General features: G+C 44.2%; 1 protein-coding gene across 1 annotated transcript in view; it reads left to right on the top strand.

Moving 5' to 3' along the window:
- The window catches only part of gpc3 (glypican 3), a 495,734-nt gene that overhangs the window by 289,810 nt on the left and 187,755 nt on the right, over window positions 1–18,169 (top strand). Inside the window, exon 6 of the mRNA XM_045724105.1 lies at window positions 1,059–1,170. Within this exon, the coding sequence (XP_045580061.1) occupies window positions 1,059–1,170 (112 nt within the window). The remainder of the gene's footprint in view (window positions 1–1,058; window positions 1,171–18,169) is intronic.

Consider the following 18,169-nt stretch of genomic DNA (forward strand, 5'->3'; position numbering starts at 1 on the left):
AGAGGAAGAGTTCCAACCTGGGCTGCTTCAGTGCAATATAACACAGAGGAAGAGTTCCAACCTGGGCTGCTTCAGTACAATATAACACAGAGGAAGAGTTCCAACCTGGGCTGCTTCAGTACATTATAACACAGAGGAAGAGTTCCAACCTGGGTTGCATCAGTACAATATTACACAGAGGAAGAGTTCCAACCTGGGCTGCTTCAGTACAATATAACACAGAGGAAGGGTTCCAACCTGGGCTGCTTCAGTACAATATAACACAGAGGAAGAGTTCCAACCTGGGCTGCTTCAGTACAATATAACACAGAGGAAGAGTTCCAACCTGGGCTGCTTCATTACAATATAACACAGAGGAAGAGTTCCAACCTGGGCTGCTTCAGTACAATATAACACAGAGGAAGAGTTCCAACCTGGGCTCTGTCAGTACAATATAACACAGAGGAAGAGTTCCAACCTGGGCTGCTTCAGTACAATATAACACAGAGGAAGAGTTCCAACCTGGGCTCTGTCAGTACAATATAACACAGAGGAAGTGTTCCAACCTGGACTGCTTCAGTACAGTATAACACAGAGGAAGAGTTCCAACATGTTTTTCTCCCTACTCCACCTACCTACCTCCGACTACGCCTCTGCAGGATCTTATCCGTCTGGAACTGGGGCTTTCCATTCTGTGATTCAGGCTATCAAATCAAATCAAATGTTATCACGACTCTACATAGTAAACTGACTGGAGGATAGATTGGGGTATGACGTATGAACATGCATCACATCTTATCTTACACATAATGTTCAATTATTGACTTATGAATGCAGCTTGAGTTATTGGTGATTTGTTTCTAAATTGTTAAAAATCCTGTCTGAAGAGCGTTTATTCGTCTTATCAACACTAGATGGCGATAGAGCTTCATATTCGACACTAGTCTGTGGAGTGTAGTCAAAAGTACTGTTCACCATACCATTCATGTGATTTATGAAACACCAAACAGAACAAGGCAGCTTTTCAAAAATTGATTTGATGCAAACTCAATTTTTCTTTTCTTTTTCTGTCTTTCCAGGTTTCCTGTCCCAGGTGTGAAGCGCTCTCACCCTCATGGCCCTGACCCTAAGATCAAAGCCCCTGAACCAGTCATCTCCCAGATCATCGACAAACTCAAACACATCAACCAGGTGGTCTGTGTGTGTGTGTGTGTGTGTGTGTGTGTGTGTGTGTGTGTGTGTGTGTGTGTGTGTGTGTGTGTGTGTTTATGGGTACTTTCATATGTTTACGCTCAGGTCAGTCAAAACAGGCTGTTGATGGAGGGCACATGTGTGGCCCCTACCCCTGGGCCTGGCCCCTACCCCTCGGCTTGCCCCCTACTTCTGGGCTTAGCCCCTACCCCTGGGCCTGGCCCCTACCCCTTGTTCTGACTCAGCCATGTGGAATGCAGGTTACTCTGTAAAGTTATCTGGTTCTGACCCAGCCATATGGAATACAGGTTACTCTGCAGCTACAGTTGAGGTCGGAATTTTACATACACCTTAGGCAAATACATTTAAACTCAGTTTTTCACAAATCCTGACATTTAATCCTCGTAAAAATTCCCTGTCTTAGGTCAGTTAGGATCACCACTTTATTTTAAGAATGTGAAATGTCAGAATAATAGTAGAGAGAATGATTTATTTCAGCTTTTATTTCTTTCATCACATTCCCAGTGGGTCAGAAGTTTACATACACTCAATTAGTATTTGGTAGCATTGCCTCTAAATTGTTTAACTTGGGCCAAACGTTTTGGGTAGCCTTCCACAAGCTTCCCACAATAAGTTGGGTGAATTTTGGCCCATTCGTCCTGACAGAGCCGGTGTAACTGAGTCAGGTTTGTAGGCCTCCTTGCTCGCACACGCTTTTTCAGTTCTGCCCACACATTTTCTATAGGATTGAGGTCAGGGCTTTGTGATGGCCACTCCAATACCTTGACTTTGTTGTCCTTAAGCCATTTTGCCACAACTTTGGAAGTATGTTTGGGGTCATTGTCCATTTGGAAGACCCATTTGCAAGCTTTAACTTCCTGACTGATGTCTTGAGATGTTGCTTCAATATATCCACATAATTTTCCTCTTTCATGATGCCATCTATTTTGTGAAGTGCACCAGACCCTCCTGCAGCAAAGCATCCCCACAACATGATGCTGCCACCCCCGTGCTTCACTGTTGGGATGGTGTTCTTCGGCTTGCAAGCCTCCCCCTTTTTCCTCCAAACATAAAAATGGTCATTATGGCCAAACAGTTCTATTTTTGTTTCATCAGATCAGAGGAAATTTCTCCAAAAAGTACAATCTTTGTCCCCATGTGCAGTTGCAAACCGTAGTCTAGCTTTTTCTATGGCAGTTTTGGAGCAGTGGTTTCTTCCTTGCTGAGCGGCCTTTCAGGTTATGTCGATATAGGACTCGTTTTACTGTGGATATAGATACTTTTGTACCTGTTTCCTCCAGCATCTTCACAAGGTCCTTTGCTGTTGTTCTGGAATTGATTTGCACTTTTCACACCAAAGTACATTCATCTCTTGGAGACAGAACGCGTCTCCTTCGTGAGCGGTATGACGGCTGCATGGTCCCATGGTGTTTATACTTGCGTACTATTGTTTGTACAGATGAACATGGTACCTTCAGGTGTTTGGAAATTGCTTCCAAGGATGAACCAGACTTGTGAAGGTCTCTAATTTTTTTTCTGAGGTCTTGGCTGATTTCTTTTGATTTTCCAATGATGTCCATTAAAGAGGCACTGAGTTTGAAGGTAGGCCTTGAAATACATGCACAGGTACACCTCCAATTGACTCAATTGACTCAATTAGCCTATCAGGAGCTTCTAATTCCATGACATCGTTTTCTGGAATTTTCCAAACTGTTTAAAGGCACAGTCATCTTAGTGTTTGTAACCTTCTGACCCACTGGAATTGTGATACAGTGAACTATAAGTGAAATAATCTATCTTTAAGTAATTGTTGGAAAAATGACTTGTGTCATGCACAAAGTAGATGTCCTAACCGACTTGCCAAAACTATAGTTTGTTAACAAGAAATTTGTGGAGTGGTTGAAAAACGAGTTTTAATGACTCCAACCTAAGTGTATATAAACTTCCAACTTCAACTGTATCTGGATCTGACCCAGCGATATGGAATACAGGTTACTCTGCAGCTATCTGGTTCTGACCCAGCCATATGGAATACAGGTTACTCTGCAGCTATCTGGTTCTGACCCAGCCATATGGAATACAGGTTACTCTGCAGCTATCTGGTTCTGACTCAGCCATATGGAATGCAGGTTACTCTGCAGCTATCTGGTTCTGACTCAGCCATATGGTATGCAGGTTACTCTGCAGCTATCTGGTTCTGACCCAGCCATATGGAATGCAGGTTACTCTGCAGCTATCTGGTTCTGACCCAGCCATATGGAATGCAGGTTACTCTGCAGCTATCTGGTTCTGACCCAGCCATATGGAATACAGGTTACTCTGCAGCTATCTGGTTCTGACTCAGCCATATGGAATGCAGGTTACTCTGCAGCTATCTGGTTCTGACCCAGCCATATGGAATGCAGGTTACTCTGCAGCTATCTGGTTCTGACCCAGCCATATGGAATGCAGGTTACTCTGCAGCTATCTGGTTCTGACTCAGCCATATGGCATGCAGGTTACTCTGCAGCTATCTGGTTCTGACCCAGCCATATGGAATGCAGGTTACTCTGCAGCTATCTGGTTCTGACTCAGCCATATGGCATGCAGGTTACTCTGCAGAGCCTCACTTCCACAGACAGACTAATTTTCCACCTGCACCTGGGGTTAACATAGAACAGGTCAGTCCAGGTGAAGTTGCCTACATGTATTTATTTATTATGTTTATTTGGCACTTATAATGCACAACAGAAACATGTCTCAGAGCACTGAGAAAACATTTAGCTAATAGCTCATTTCCATCTATAGTCCCTAAAACGTCTAGACATAGGACAACATCTAGACACGGAAACATTATATACATCTAGACATAGGACAACATCTAGACACGGAAACATTATATACATCTAGACATAGGACAACATCTAGACATGGAAACATTATATACATCTAGACATACGACAACATCTAGACACAGAAACATTATATACATCTAGACATACGACAACATCTAGACATGGAAACATTATATACATCTAGACATAGGACAACATCTAGACATGGAAACATTATATACATCTAGACATACGACAACATCTAGACACGGAACTACTATATACAAAACATAAAAACATAGAAACATACAGTAAAAGAAATCAGACATCAGCACATAGAGACATCAGGACATAGAGACATCAGGGGACATCAGGTCATAAAGACATCAGGTCATGGAGATATCAGGACATAGATACATCAGGGGACATCAGGTCATAAAGACATCAGGTCATAGAGACATCAGGACATGGAGACATCAGGGGACATCAGGTCATAAAGACATCAGGTCATAGAGACATCAGGACATATAGACATCAGGGGACATGAGGTCATAAAGACATCAGGTCATAGAGACATCAGGACATGGAGACATCAGGGGACATCAGGTCATAAAGACATCAGGTCATAGAGACATCAGGACATAGAGACATCAGGGGACATGAGGTCATAAAGACATCAGGTCATAGAGACATCAGGACATGGAGACATCAGGTCATAAAGACATCAGGACATAGAGAATTCAGGTCATAGAGACATCAGGACATAGAGACATCAGGACATAGAGACATCATGTCGTAGAGACATCAGCAGATAGAGACATCAGGATATAGAGACATCAGGACATAGAGACATCAGGTCATAAAGACATCAGGACATAGAGACATCAGGACATAGAGACTTCAGGACATAGAGACATCATGTCATAGAGACATCAGTACATAGAGACATCAGTGGACATGAGGTCATAAAGACATCAGGACATAGACACATCAGGACATAGAGACATAAGCACTTAGAGACATCATGGGACATCAGGTCATAGAGACATCAAGACATAGAGACATCAGGACATGGAGACATCAGGTCATAAAGACATCAGGACATAGAGAATTCAGGTCATAGAGACATGAGGACATAGAGACATCAGGACATAGAGACATCATGTCGTAGAGACATCAGCAGATAGAGACAACAGGATATAGAGACATCAGGACATAGAGATATCAGGTCATAGAGACATCATGACATAGAGACATCATGACATAGAGACTTCAGGACATAGAGACATCAGGACATAGAGACATCAGTGGACATGAGGTCATAAAGACATCAGGACATAGAGACATCATGACATAGAGACTTCAGGACAGAGACATCAGGACATAGAGACATCAGTGGACATGAGGTCATAAAGACATCAGGACATAGACACATCAGGACATAGAGACATAAGCACTTAGAGACATCATGGGACATCAGGTCATAGAGATATCAGGACATGGAGACATCAGGTCATAAAGACATCAGGACATAGAGAATTCAGGCCATAGAGACATCAGGACATAGAGACATCAGGACGTAGAGACATCATGTCATAGAGACATCAGCACATAGAGACATCAGGATATAGAAACATCAGGACATAGAGACATCAGGTCATAAAGACATCAGCACTTAGAGACATCATGGGACATCAGGACATAGAGACATGAGGACATAGAGACATCAGCACTTAGAGACATCATGGGACATCAGGTCATAGAGACATCAGGACATAGAGACATCAGGACATGGAGACATCAGGTCATAAAGACATCAGGACATAGAGACATCATGTCATAAACACATCAGGTTATAGAGATATCAGGACATAGAGACATCAGGGGACATGAGGTCATAAAGACATCAGGACATAGACACATCAGGACATAGAGACATCATGGGACGTCAGGACATAGAGACATCAGGACATAGATACATCAGGACATAGAGACATCATGTCATAGAGACATCAGGACATAGAGACATCATGGGACATCAGGTCATAGAGACATCAGGATATAGAGACATAAGGGAACATCAGGTCAAAGAGACATTAGGACATAGAGACATCAGGTCATTGATACACCAGGACATAGAGACATCATGTCGTAGAGACATCAGCAGATAGAGACATCAGGATATAGAGACATCAGGACATAGAGATATCAGGTCATAGAGACATCATGACATAGAGACATCATGACATAGAGACTTCAGGACATAGAGACATCAGGACATAGAGACATCAGTGGACATGAGGTCATAAAGACATCAGGACATAGAGACATCATGACATAGAGACTTCAGGACAGAGACATCAGGACATAGAGACATCAGTGGACATGAGGTCATAAAGACATCAGGACATAGACACATCAGGACATAGAGACATAAGCACTTAGAGACATCATGGGACATCAGGTCATAGAGATATCAGGACATGGAGACATCAGGTCATAAAGACATCAGGACATAGAGAATTCAGGCCATAGAGACATCAGGACATAGAGACATCAGGACGTAGAGACATCATGTCATAGAGACATCAGGATATAGAGACATCAGGACATAGACACATCAGGTCATAAAGACATCAGCACTTAGAGACATCATGGGACATCAGGTCATAGAGACATCAGGACATAGAGACATCAGGACATGGAGACATCAGGTCATAAAGACATCAGGACATAGAGACATCATGTCATAAACACATCAGGTTATAGAGATATCAGGACATAGAGACATCAGGGGACATGAGGTCATAAAGACATCAGGACATAGACACATCAGGACATAGAGACATCATGGGACGTCAGGACATAGAGACATCAGGACATAGAGACATCATGTCATAGAGATATCAGGACATAGAGACATGAGGGGACATGAGGTCATAAAGACATCAGGACATAGACACATCAGGACATAGAGACATCATGGGACGTCAGGACATAGAGACATCAGGACATAGAGACATCAGCACATAGAGACATCATGGGACATCAGGACATAGAGACATCAGGACATAGAGACATCAGGACATAGAGACATCATGGGACATCAGGTCATAGAGACATCAGGATATAGAGACATAAGGGAACATCAGGTCAAAGAGACATTAGGACATAGAGACATCAGGTCATAGATACACCAGGACATAGATACATCAGGGGACATCAGGACATAGATATGTCAGGACATAGAGACATCAGATCATAGAGACATCAGGACATAGAGACATCAGCACATAGAGACATCAGGACATAGAGACATCAGGTCATAGGGACATCAGGACATAGAGACATCAGGTCATAGAGACATCAGGATATAGACACATCAGGGCAGAGACACATCAGGGCACATCAGGATATAGAGACATCAGCACATAGAGACATCAGGACATAGAGACATCAGGACATGGAGATATCAGGGGACATCAGGACATAGAGACATCAGGACATAGAGACATCAGGACATGGAGACATCAGGCCATAAAGACATCAGGACATAGAGACATCAGGTCATAAACACATCAGGTCATAGAGACATCAGGACATAGAGACATCAGGACATAGAGACATTATGTCATAGAGACATCAGCACATATAGACATCAGGGGACATCAGGACATAGAGACATCAGGACATAAAGACATCAGCACATAGAGACATTATGTCATAGAGACATCAGCACATAGAGACATCAGGGGACATCAGGATAGAGACATCAGGACATAAAGACATCAGCACATAGAGACATCAGGACATGGAGATATCAGGACATAGAGACATCAGGACATAGAGACATCAGGGCTCATCAGCATATAGAGACATCAGCACTTAGAGACATCAGGACATAGAGACATCAGGACATAGAGACATCAGGGCACATCAGGATATAGAGACATCAGCACTTAGAGACATCAGGACATAGAGACATCAGCACATAGAGACATCAGGACATAGAGACATCAGGGCACATCAGGATATAGAGACATCAGGACATAGAGATATCAGGGCACATCAGGTCATAGAGACATCAGGACATAGAGACATCAGGACATAGAGACATCAGGACATAGAGACATCAGGGCATATCAGGATATAGAGACATCAGCACATTGAGACATTAGGATATAGCTACATCAGGTCATAGAGACATTAGGACATAGCGACATCAGGACATAGAGACATCAGGACATAGAGACATCAGGACATAGAGACATCAGGACATAGAGACATCAGGGCACATCAGGACATAGAGACATCAGGACATAGAGACATCAGGTCATAGAGACATCAGGATATAGAGACATCAGGACATAGAGACATCAGGACATAGAGACATCAGGTCATAGAGACATCAGGACATAGACACATCAGAAATAGGAGACATCAGGACATAGAGACATCAGGGCACATCAGGATATAGAGACATCAGCACATAGAGACATCAGGATATAGAGACATCAGGACATAGAGACATCAGGTCATAGAGACATCAGGACATAGACACATCAGGAATAGGAGACATCAGGACATAGAGACATCAGGGCACATCAGGATATAGAGACATCAGCACATAGAGACATCAGGAAATGTATACATCAGGCGACATCAGGACATAGAGACATCAGGGCACATCGGGACATAAATACATCAGGACATAGAGACACCAGGAAATGTATACATCAGGCGACATCAGGACATAGAGACATCAGGGGACGTCAGGACATGGAGACATCAGGACATAGAGACATCAGGGGACATCAGGACATAGATATATCAGGGGACATCAGGACATTGAGACATCAAGGGACATCAGGATATAGAGACATCAGGACATAGAGACATCAGCAGACATCAGGACATAGATACATCAGGGGACATCAGGACGTAGAGACATCAGGACATAGAGACATCAGCAGACATCAGCACACTGAGACATCAGGGCATAGAGACATCAGGGGACATCAGGATATAGAGACGTCAGAACATAGAGACATCAGCCGACATCAGCACACTGAGACATCAGGGCATAGAGACATCAGGACATTGAGACATCAGGACATGGAGACATCAGCACATAGAGACATCAGGACATAGAGACATCAGGGGACATCAGGACATAGAGACATCAGGGGACATAGAGACATCAGGGGATATCAGGACATAGAGACATCAGGACATAGAGACATCAGGGGACATCAGGACATAGAGACATCAGGACATAGAGACATCAGGACATAGAGACATCATGGGACATCAGGTCATAGAGACATCAGGATATAGAGACATAAGGGAACATCAGGTCAAAGAGACATTAGGACATAGAGACATCAGGTCATAGATACACCAGGACATAGATACATCAGGGGACATCAGGACATAGATATGTCAGGACATAGAGACATCAGATCATAGAGACATCAGGACATAGAGACATCAGCACATAGAGACATCAGGACATAGAGACATCAGGTCATAGGGACATCAGGACATAGAGACATCAGGTCATAGAGACATCAGGATATAGACACATCAGGGCAGAGACACATCAGGGCACATCAGGATATAGAGACATCAGCACATAGAGACATCAGGACATAGAGACATCAGGACATGGAGATATCAGGGGACATCAGGACATAGAGACATCAGGACATAGAGACATCAGGACATGGAGACATCAGGCCATAAAGACATCAGGACATAGAGACATCAGGTCATAAACACATCAGGTCATAGAGACATCAGGACATAGAGACATCAGGACATAGAGACATTATGTCATAGAGACATCAGCACATATAGACATCAGGGGACATCAGGACATAGAGACATCAGGACATAAAGACATCAGCACATAGAGACATTATGTCATAGAGACATCAGCACATAGAGACATCAGGGGACATCAGGATAGAGACATCAGGACATAAAGACATCAGCACATAGAGACATCAGGACATGGAGATATCAGGACATAGAGACATCAGGACATAGAGACATCAGGGCTCATCAGCATATAGAGACATCAGCACTTAGAGACATCAGGACATAGAGACATCAGGACATAGAGACATCAGGGCACATCAGGATATAGAGACATCAGCACTTAGAGACATCAGGACATAGAGACATCAGCACATAGAGACATCAGGACATAGAGACATCAGGGCACATCAGGATATAGAGACATCAGGACATAGAGATATCAGGGCACATCAGGTCATAGAGACATCAGGACATAGAGACATCAGGACATAGAGACATCAGGACATAGAGACATCAGGGCATATCAGGATATAGAGACATCAGCACATTGAGACATTAGGATATAGCTACATCAGGTCATAGAGACATTAGGACATAGCGACATCAGGACATAGAGACATCAGGACATAGAGACATCAGGACATAGAGACATCAGGGCACATCAGGACATAGAGACATCAGGACATAGAGACATCAGGTCATAGAGACATCAGGATATAGAGACATCAGGACATAGAGACATCAGGACATAGAGACATCAGGTCATAGAGACATCAGGACATAGACACATCAGAAATAGGAGACATCAGGACATAGAGACATCAGGGCACATCAGGATATAGAGACATCAGCACATAGAGACATCAGGATATAGAGACATCAGGACATAGAGACATCAGGTCATAGAGACATCAGGACATAGACACATCAGGAATAGGAGACATCAGGACATAGAGACATCAGGGCACATCAGGATATAGAGACATCAGCACATAGAGACATCAGGAAATGTATACATCAGGCGACATCAGGACATAGAGACATCAGGGCACATCGGGACATAAATACATCAGGACATAGAGACACCAGGAAATGTATACATCAGGCGACATCAGGACATAGAGACATCAGGGGACGTCAGGACATGGAGACATCAGGACATAGAGACATCAGGGGACATCAGGACATAGATATATCAGGGGACATCAGGACATTGAGACATCAAGGGACATCAGGATATAGAGACATCAGGACATAGAGACATCAGCAGACATCAGGACATAGATACATCAGGGGACATCAGGACGTAGAGACATCAGGACATAGAGACATCAGCAGACATCAGCACACTGAGACATCAGGGCATAGAGACATCAGGGGACATCAGGATATAGAGACGTCAGAACATAGAGACATCAGCCGACATCAGCACACTGAGACATCAGGGCATAGAGACATCAGGACATTGAGACATCAGGACATGGAGACATCAGCACATAGAGACATCAGGACATAGAGACATCAGGGGACATCAGGACATAGAGACATCAGGGGACATAGAGACATCAGGGGATATCAGGACATAGAGACATCAGGACATAGAGACATCAGGGGACATCAGGACATAGAGACATCAGGACATAAAGACATCAGCACAAAGAGACATCAGGACATAGAGACATCATGGCATAGAGACATCAGGGCACATCGGGACATAGATACATCAGGACATAGAGACACCAGGAAATGTATACATCAGGCGACATCAGGACATAGAGACATCAGGGGACGTCAGGACATGGAGACATCAGGACATAGAGACATCAGGGGATATCAGGACATAGATATATCAGGGGACATCAGGACATAGATATATCAGGGGACATCAGGACATTGAGACATCAGGGGACATCAGGATATAGAGACATCAGGACATAGAGACATCAGCAGACATCAGGACATAGATACATCAGGGGACATCAGGATGTAGAGACATCAGGACATAGAGACATCAGCAGACATCAGCACACTGAGACATCAGGGCATAGAGACATCAGGACATTGAGACATCAGCACATAGAGACATCAGGACATAGAGACATCAGGGGACATCAGGACATAGAGACATCAGGGGACATAGAGACATCAGGGGACATCAGGACATCAGGACATAGACACATCAGGATATAGAGACATCAGCACATAGAGACATCAGCACATAGAGACATCAGGTGACATCAGGACATAGAGACATCAGGACATAGAGACATCAGGGGACATCAGGTCATAGCGACATCAAGACATAGAGACATCAGGACGTAGAGACATCATGTCATAGAGACATCAGCACATAGAGACATCAGGATATAGAGACATCAGGACATAGAGACATCAGGTCATAAAGACATCAGCACTTAGAGACATCATGGGACATCAGGACATAGAGACATGAGGACATAGAGACATCAGCACTTAGAGACATCATGGGACATCAGGTCATAGAGACATCAGGACATAGAGACATCAGGACATGGAGACATCAGGTCATAAAGACATCAGGACATAGAGACATCATGTCATAAACACATCAGGTTATGGAGATATCAGGACATAGAGACATCAGGGGACATCAGGTCATAGAGACATCAGGATATAGAGACATAAGGGAACATCAGGTCAAAGAGACATTAGCACATAGATACCTCAGGGGTCTTCAGGACATAGAGACTTCAGGTCATAGATACACCAGGACATAGATACATCAGGGGACATCAGGACATAGATATGTCAGGAGACATCAGGATATTGAGACATCAGCACATAGACACATCAGGACATAGAGACATCAGGTCATAGGGACATCAGGACATAGAGACATCAGGTCATAGAGACATCAGGACATAGACACATCAGGGCATAGATACATCAGGGCACATCAGGATATAGAGACATCAGCACATAGAGACATCAGGACATAGAGACATCAGGACATGGAGATATCAGGGGACATCAGGACATAGAGACATCAGGACATGGAGACATCAGGCCATAAAGACATCAGGACATAGAGACATCAGGTCATAAACACATCAGGTCATAGAGACATCAGCACATAGAGACATCAGGGGACATCAGGACATAGAGACAATCGGACATAAAGACATCAGCACATAGAGACATTATGTCATAGAGACATCAGCACATAGAGACATCAGGGGACATCAGGATAGAGACATCAGGACATAAAGACATCAGCACATAGAGACATCAGGACATGGAGATATCAGGACATAGAGACATCAGGACATAGAGACATCAGGGCTCATCAGCATATAGAGACATCAGCACTTAGAGACATCATGACATAGAGACATCAGGACATAGAGACATCAGGGCACATCAGGATATAGAGACATCAGGACATAGAGACATCAGGACATAGAGACATCAGGGCACATCAGCACTTAGAGACATCAGCACTTAGAGACATCAGGACATAGAGACATCAGGGCACATCAGGATATAGAGACATCAGGACATAGAGATATCAGGGTACATCAGGTCATAGAGACATCAGGACATAGAGACATCAGGACATAGAGACATCAGGTCATAGACACATCAGAAATAGGAGACATCAGGACATAGAGACATCAGGGCACATCAGGATATAGAGACATCAGCACATAGAGACATCAGGAAATGTATACATCAGGCGACATCAGGACATAGAGACATCAGGGCACATCGGGACATAGATACATCAGGACATAGAGACACCAGGAAATGTATACATCAGGCGACATCAGGACATAGAGACATCAGGGGACGTCAGGACATGGAGACATCAGGACATAGAGACATCAGGGGACATCAGGACATAGATATATCAGGGGACATCAGGACATTGAGACATCAAGGGACATCAGGATATAGAGACATCAGGACATAGAGACATCAGGGGACATCAAGACATAGAGACATCAGGACATAGAGACATCAGCAGACATCAGGACATAGATACATCAGGGGACATCAGGATGTAGAGACATCAGGACATAGAGACATCAGCAGACATCAGCACACTGAGACATCAGGGCATAGAGACATCAGGACATTGAGACATCAGGACATGGAGACATCAGCACATAGAGACATCAGGACATAGAGACATCAGGGGACATCAGGACATAGAGACATCAGGGGACATCAGGACATAGAGACATCAGGACATAGAGACATCAGGGGACATCAAGACATAGAGACATCAGGACATAGAGACATCAGGGCACATCAGGGCATAGAGACATCAGGACATAAAGACATCAGCACAAAGAGACATCAGGACATAGAGACATCATGGCATAGAGACATCATGGCATAGAGACATCAGGGCACATCGGGACATAGATACATCAGGAAATAGAGACACCAGGAAATGTATACATCAGGCGACATCAGGACATAGAGACATCAGGGGACGTCAGGACATGGAGACATCAGGACATAGAGACATCAGGGGACATCAGGACATAGATATATCAGGGGACATCAGGACATTGAGACATCAAGGGACATCAGGATATAGAGACATCAGGACATAGAGACATCAGCAGACATCAGGACATAGATACATCAGGGGACATCAGGATGTAGAGACATCAGGACATAGAGACATCAGCAGACATCAGCACACTGAGACATCAGGGCATAGAGACATCAGGGGACATCAGGATATAGAGACGTCAGAACATAGAGACATCAGCCGACATCAGCACACTGAGACATCAGGGCATTGAGACATCAGGACATTGAGACATCAGGACATGGAGACATCAGCACATAGAGACATCAGGACATAGAGACATCAGGGGACATCAGGACATAGAGACATCAGGACATAGAGACATCAGGGCACATCAGGGCATAGAGACATCAGGACATAAAGACATCAGCACAAAGAGACATCAGGACATAGAGACATCATGGCATAGAGACATCAGGGCACATCGGGACATAGATACATCAGGGGACGTCAGGACATGGAGACATCAGGACATAGAGACATCAGGGGACATCAGGACATAGATATATCAGGGGACATGCAGACATAGAGACATCAGGGCTCATCAGCATATAGAGACATCAGCACTTAGAGACATCAAGACATAGAGACATCAGGACATAGAGACATCAGGGCACATCAGGATATAGAGACATCAGGACATAGAGACATCAGGACATAGAGACATCAGGGCACATCAGGATATAGAGACATCAGGACATAGAGATATCAGGGCACATCAGGTCATAGAGACATCAGGACATAGAGACATCAGGACATAGAGACATCAGGTCATAGACACATCAGAAATAGGAGACATCAGGACATAGAGACATCAGGGCACATCAGGATATAGAGACATCAGCACATAGAGACATCAGGAAATGTATACATCAGGCGACATCAGGACATAGAGACATCAGGGCACATCGGGACATAGATACATCAGGACATAGAGACACCAGGAAATGTATACATCAGGCGACATCAGGACATAGAGACATCAGGGGACGTCAGGACATGGAGACATCAGGACATAGAGACATCAGGGGACATCAGGACATAGATATATCAGGGGACATCAGGACATTGAGACATCAAGGGACATCAGGATATAGAGACATCAGGACATAGAGACATCAAGACATAGAGACATCAGGACATAGAGACATCAGCAGACATCAGGACATAGATACATCAGGGGACATCAGGATGTAGAGACATCAGGACATAGAGACATCAGCAGACATCAGCACACTGAGACATCAGGGCATAGAGACATCAGGACATTGAGACATCAGGACATGGAGACATCAGCACATAGAGACATCAGGACATAGAGACATCAGGGGACATCAGGACATAGAGACATCAGGGGACATCAGGACATAGAGACATCAGGACATAGAGACATCAGGGGACATCAAGACATAGAGACATCAGGACATAGAGACATCAGGGCACATCAGGGCATAGAGACATCAGGACATAAAGACATCAGCACAAAGAGACATCAGGACATAGAGACATCATGGCATAGAGACATCATGGCATAGAGACATCAGGGCACATCGGGACATAGATACATCAGGAAATAGAGACACCAGGAAATGTATACATCAGGCGACATCAGGACATAGAGACATCAGGGGACGTCAGGACATGGAGACATCAGGACATAGAGACATCAGGGGACATCAGGACATAGATATATCAGGGGACATCAGGACATTGAGACATCAAGGGACATCAGGATATAGAGACATCAGGACATAGAGACATCAGCAGACATCAGGACATAGATACATCAGGGGACATCAGGATGTAGAGACATCAGGACATAGAGACATCAGCAGACATCAGCACACTGAGACATCAGGGCATAGAGACATCAGGGGACATCAGGATATAGAGACGTCAGAACATAGAGACATCAGCCGACATCAGCACACTGAGACATCAGGGCATTGAGACATCAGGACATTGAGACATCAGGACATGGAGACATCAGCACATAGAGACATCAGGACATAGAGACATCAGGGGACATCAGGACATAGAGACATCAGGACATAGAGACATCAGGGCACATCAGGGCATAGAGACATCAGGACATAAAGACATCAGCACAAAGAGACATCAGGACATAGAGACATCATGGCATAGAGACATCAGGGCACATCGGGACATAGATACATCAGGACATAGAGACACCAGGAAATGTATACATCAGGCGAAATCAGGACATAGAGACATCAGGGGACGTCAGGACATGGAGACATCAGGACATAGAGACATCAGGGGACATCAGGACATAGATATATCAGGGGACATGCAGACATAGAGACATCAGGGCTCATCAGCATATAGAGACATCAGCACTTAGAGACATCAAGACATAGAGACATCAGGACATAGAGACATCAGGGCACATCAGGATATAGAGACATCAGGACATAGAGACATCAGGACATAGAGACATCAGGGCACATCAGGATATAGAGACATCAGCACTTAGAGACATCAGGACATAGAGACATCAGCACATAGAGACATCAGGACATAGAGACATCAGGGCACATCAGGATATAGAGACATCAGGACATAGAGATATCAGGGCACATCAGGTCATAGAGACATCAGGACATAGAGACATCAGGACATAGAGACATCAGGACATAGAGACATCAGGGCATATCAGGATATAGAGACATCAGCACATTGAGACATTAGGACATAGCTACATCAGGTCATAGAGACATTAGGACATAGCGACATCAGGACATAGAGACATCAGGACATAGAGACATCAGGACATAGAGACATCAGGGCACATCAGGACATAGAGACATCAGGACATAGAGACATCAGGTCATAGAGACATCAGGATATAGAGACATCAGGATATAGAGACATCAGGACATAGAGACATCAGGACATAGAGACATCAGGTCATAGAGACATCAGGACATAGACACATCAGAAATAGGAGACATCAGGACATAGAGACATCAGGGCACATCAGGATATAGAGACATCAGCACATAGAGACATCATGTCATAGAGACATCAGGACATAGACACATCAGGAATAGGAGACATCAGGACATAGAGACATCAGGGCACATCAGGATATAGAGACATCAGCACATAGAGACATCAGGAAATGTATACATCAGGCGACATCAGGACATAGAGACATCAGGGCACATCGGGACATAGATACATCAGGACATAGAGACACCAGGAAATGTATACATCAGGCGACATCAGGACATAGAGACATCAGGGGACGTCAGGACATGGAGACATCAGGACATAGAGACATCAGGGGACATCAGGACATAGATATATCAGGGGACATCAGGACATTGAGACATCAAGGGACATCAGGATATAGAGACATCAGGACATAGAGACATCAGCAGACATCAGGACATAGATACATCAGGGGACATCAGGATGTAGAGACATCAGGACATAGAGACATCAGCAGACATCAGCACACTGAGACATCAGGGCATAGAGACATCAGGGGACATCAGGATATAGAGACGTCAGAACATAGAGACATCAGCCGACATCAGCACACTGAGACATCAGGGCATTGAGACATCAGGACATTGAGACATCAGGACATGGAGACATCAGCACATAGAGACATCAGGACATAGAGACATCAGGGGACATCAGGACATAGAGACATCAGGGGACATAGAGACATCAGGGCACATCAGGGCATAGAGACATCAGGACATAAAGACATCAGCACAAAGAGACATCAGGACATAGAGACATC

The sequence above is a fragment of the Salmo salar genome, chromosome ssa09 (assembly GCF_905237065.1).
Source record: "Salmo salar chromosome ssa09, Ssal_v3.1, whole genome shotgun sequence".
Classification (NCBI taxonomy): domain Eukaryota; kingdom Metazoa; phylum Chordata; class Actinopteri; order Salmoniformes; family Salmonidae; genus Salmo; species Salmo salar.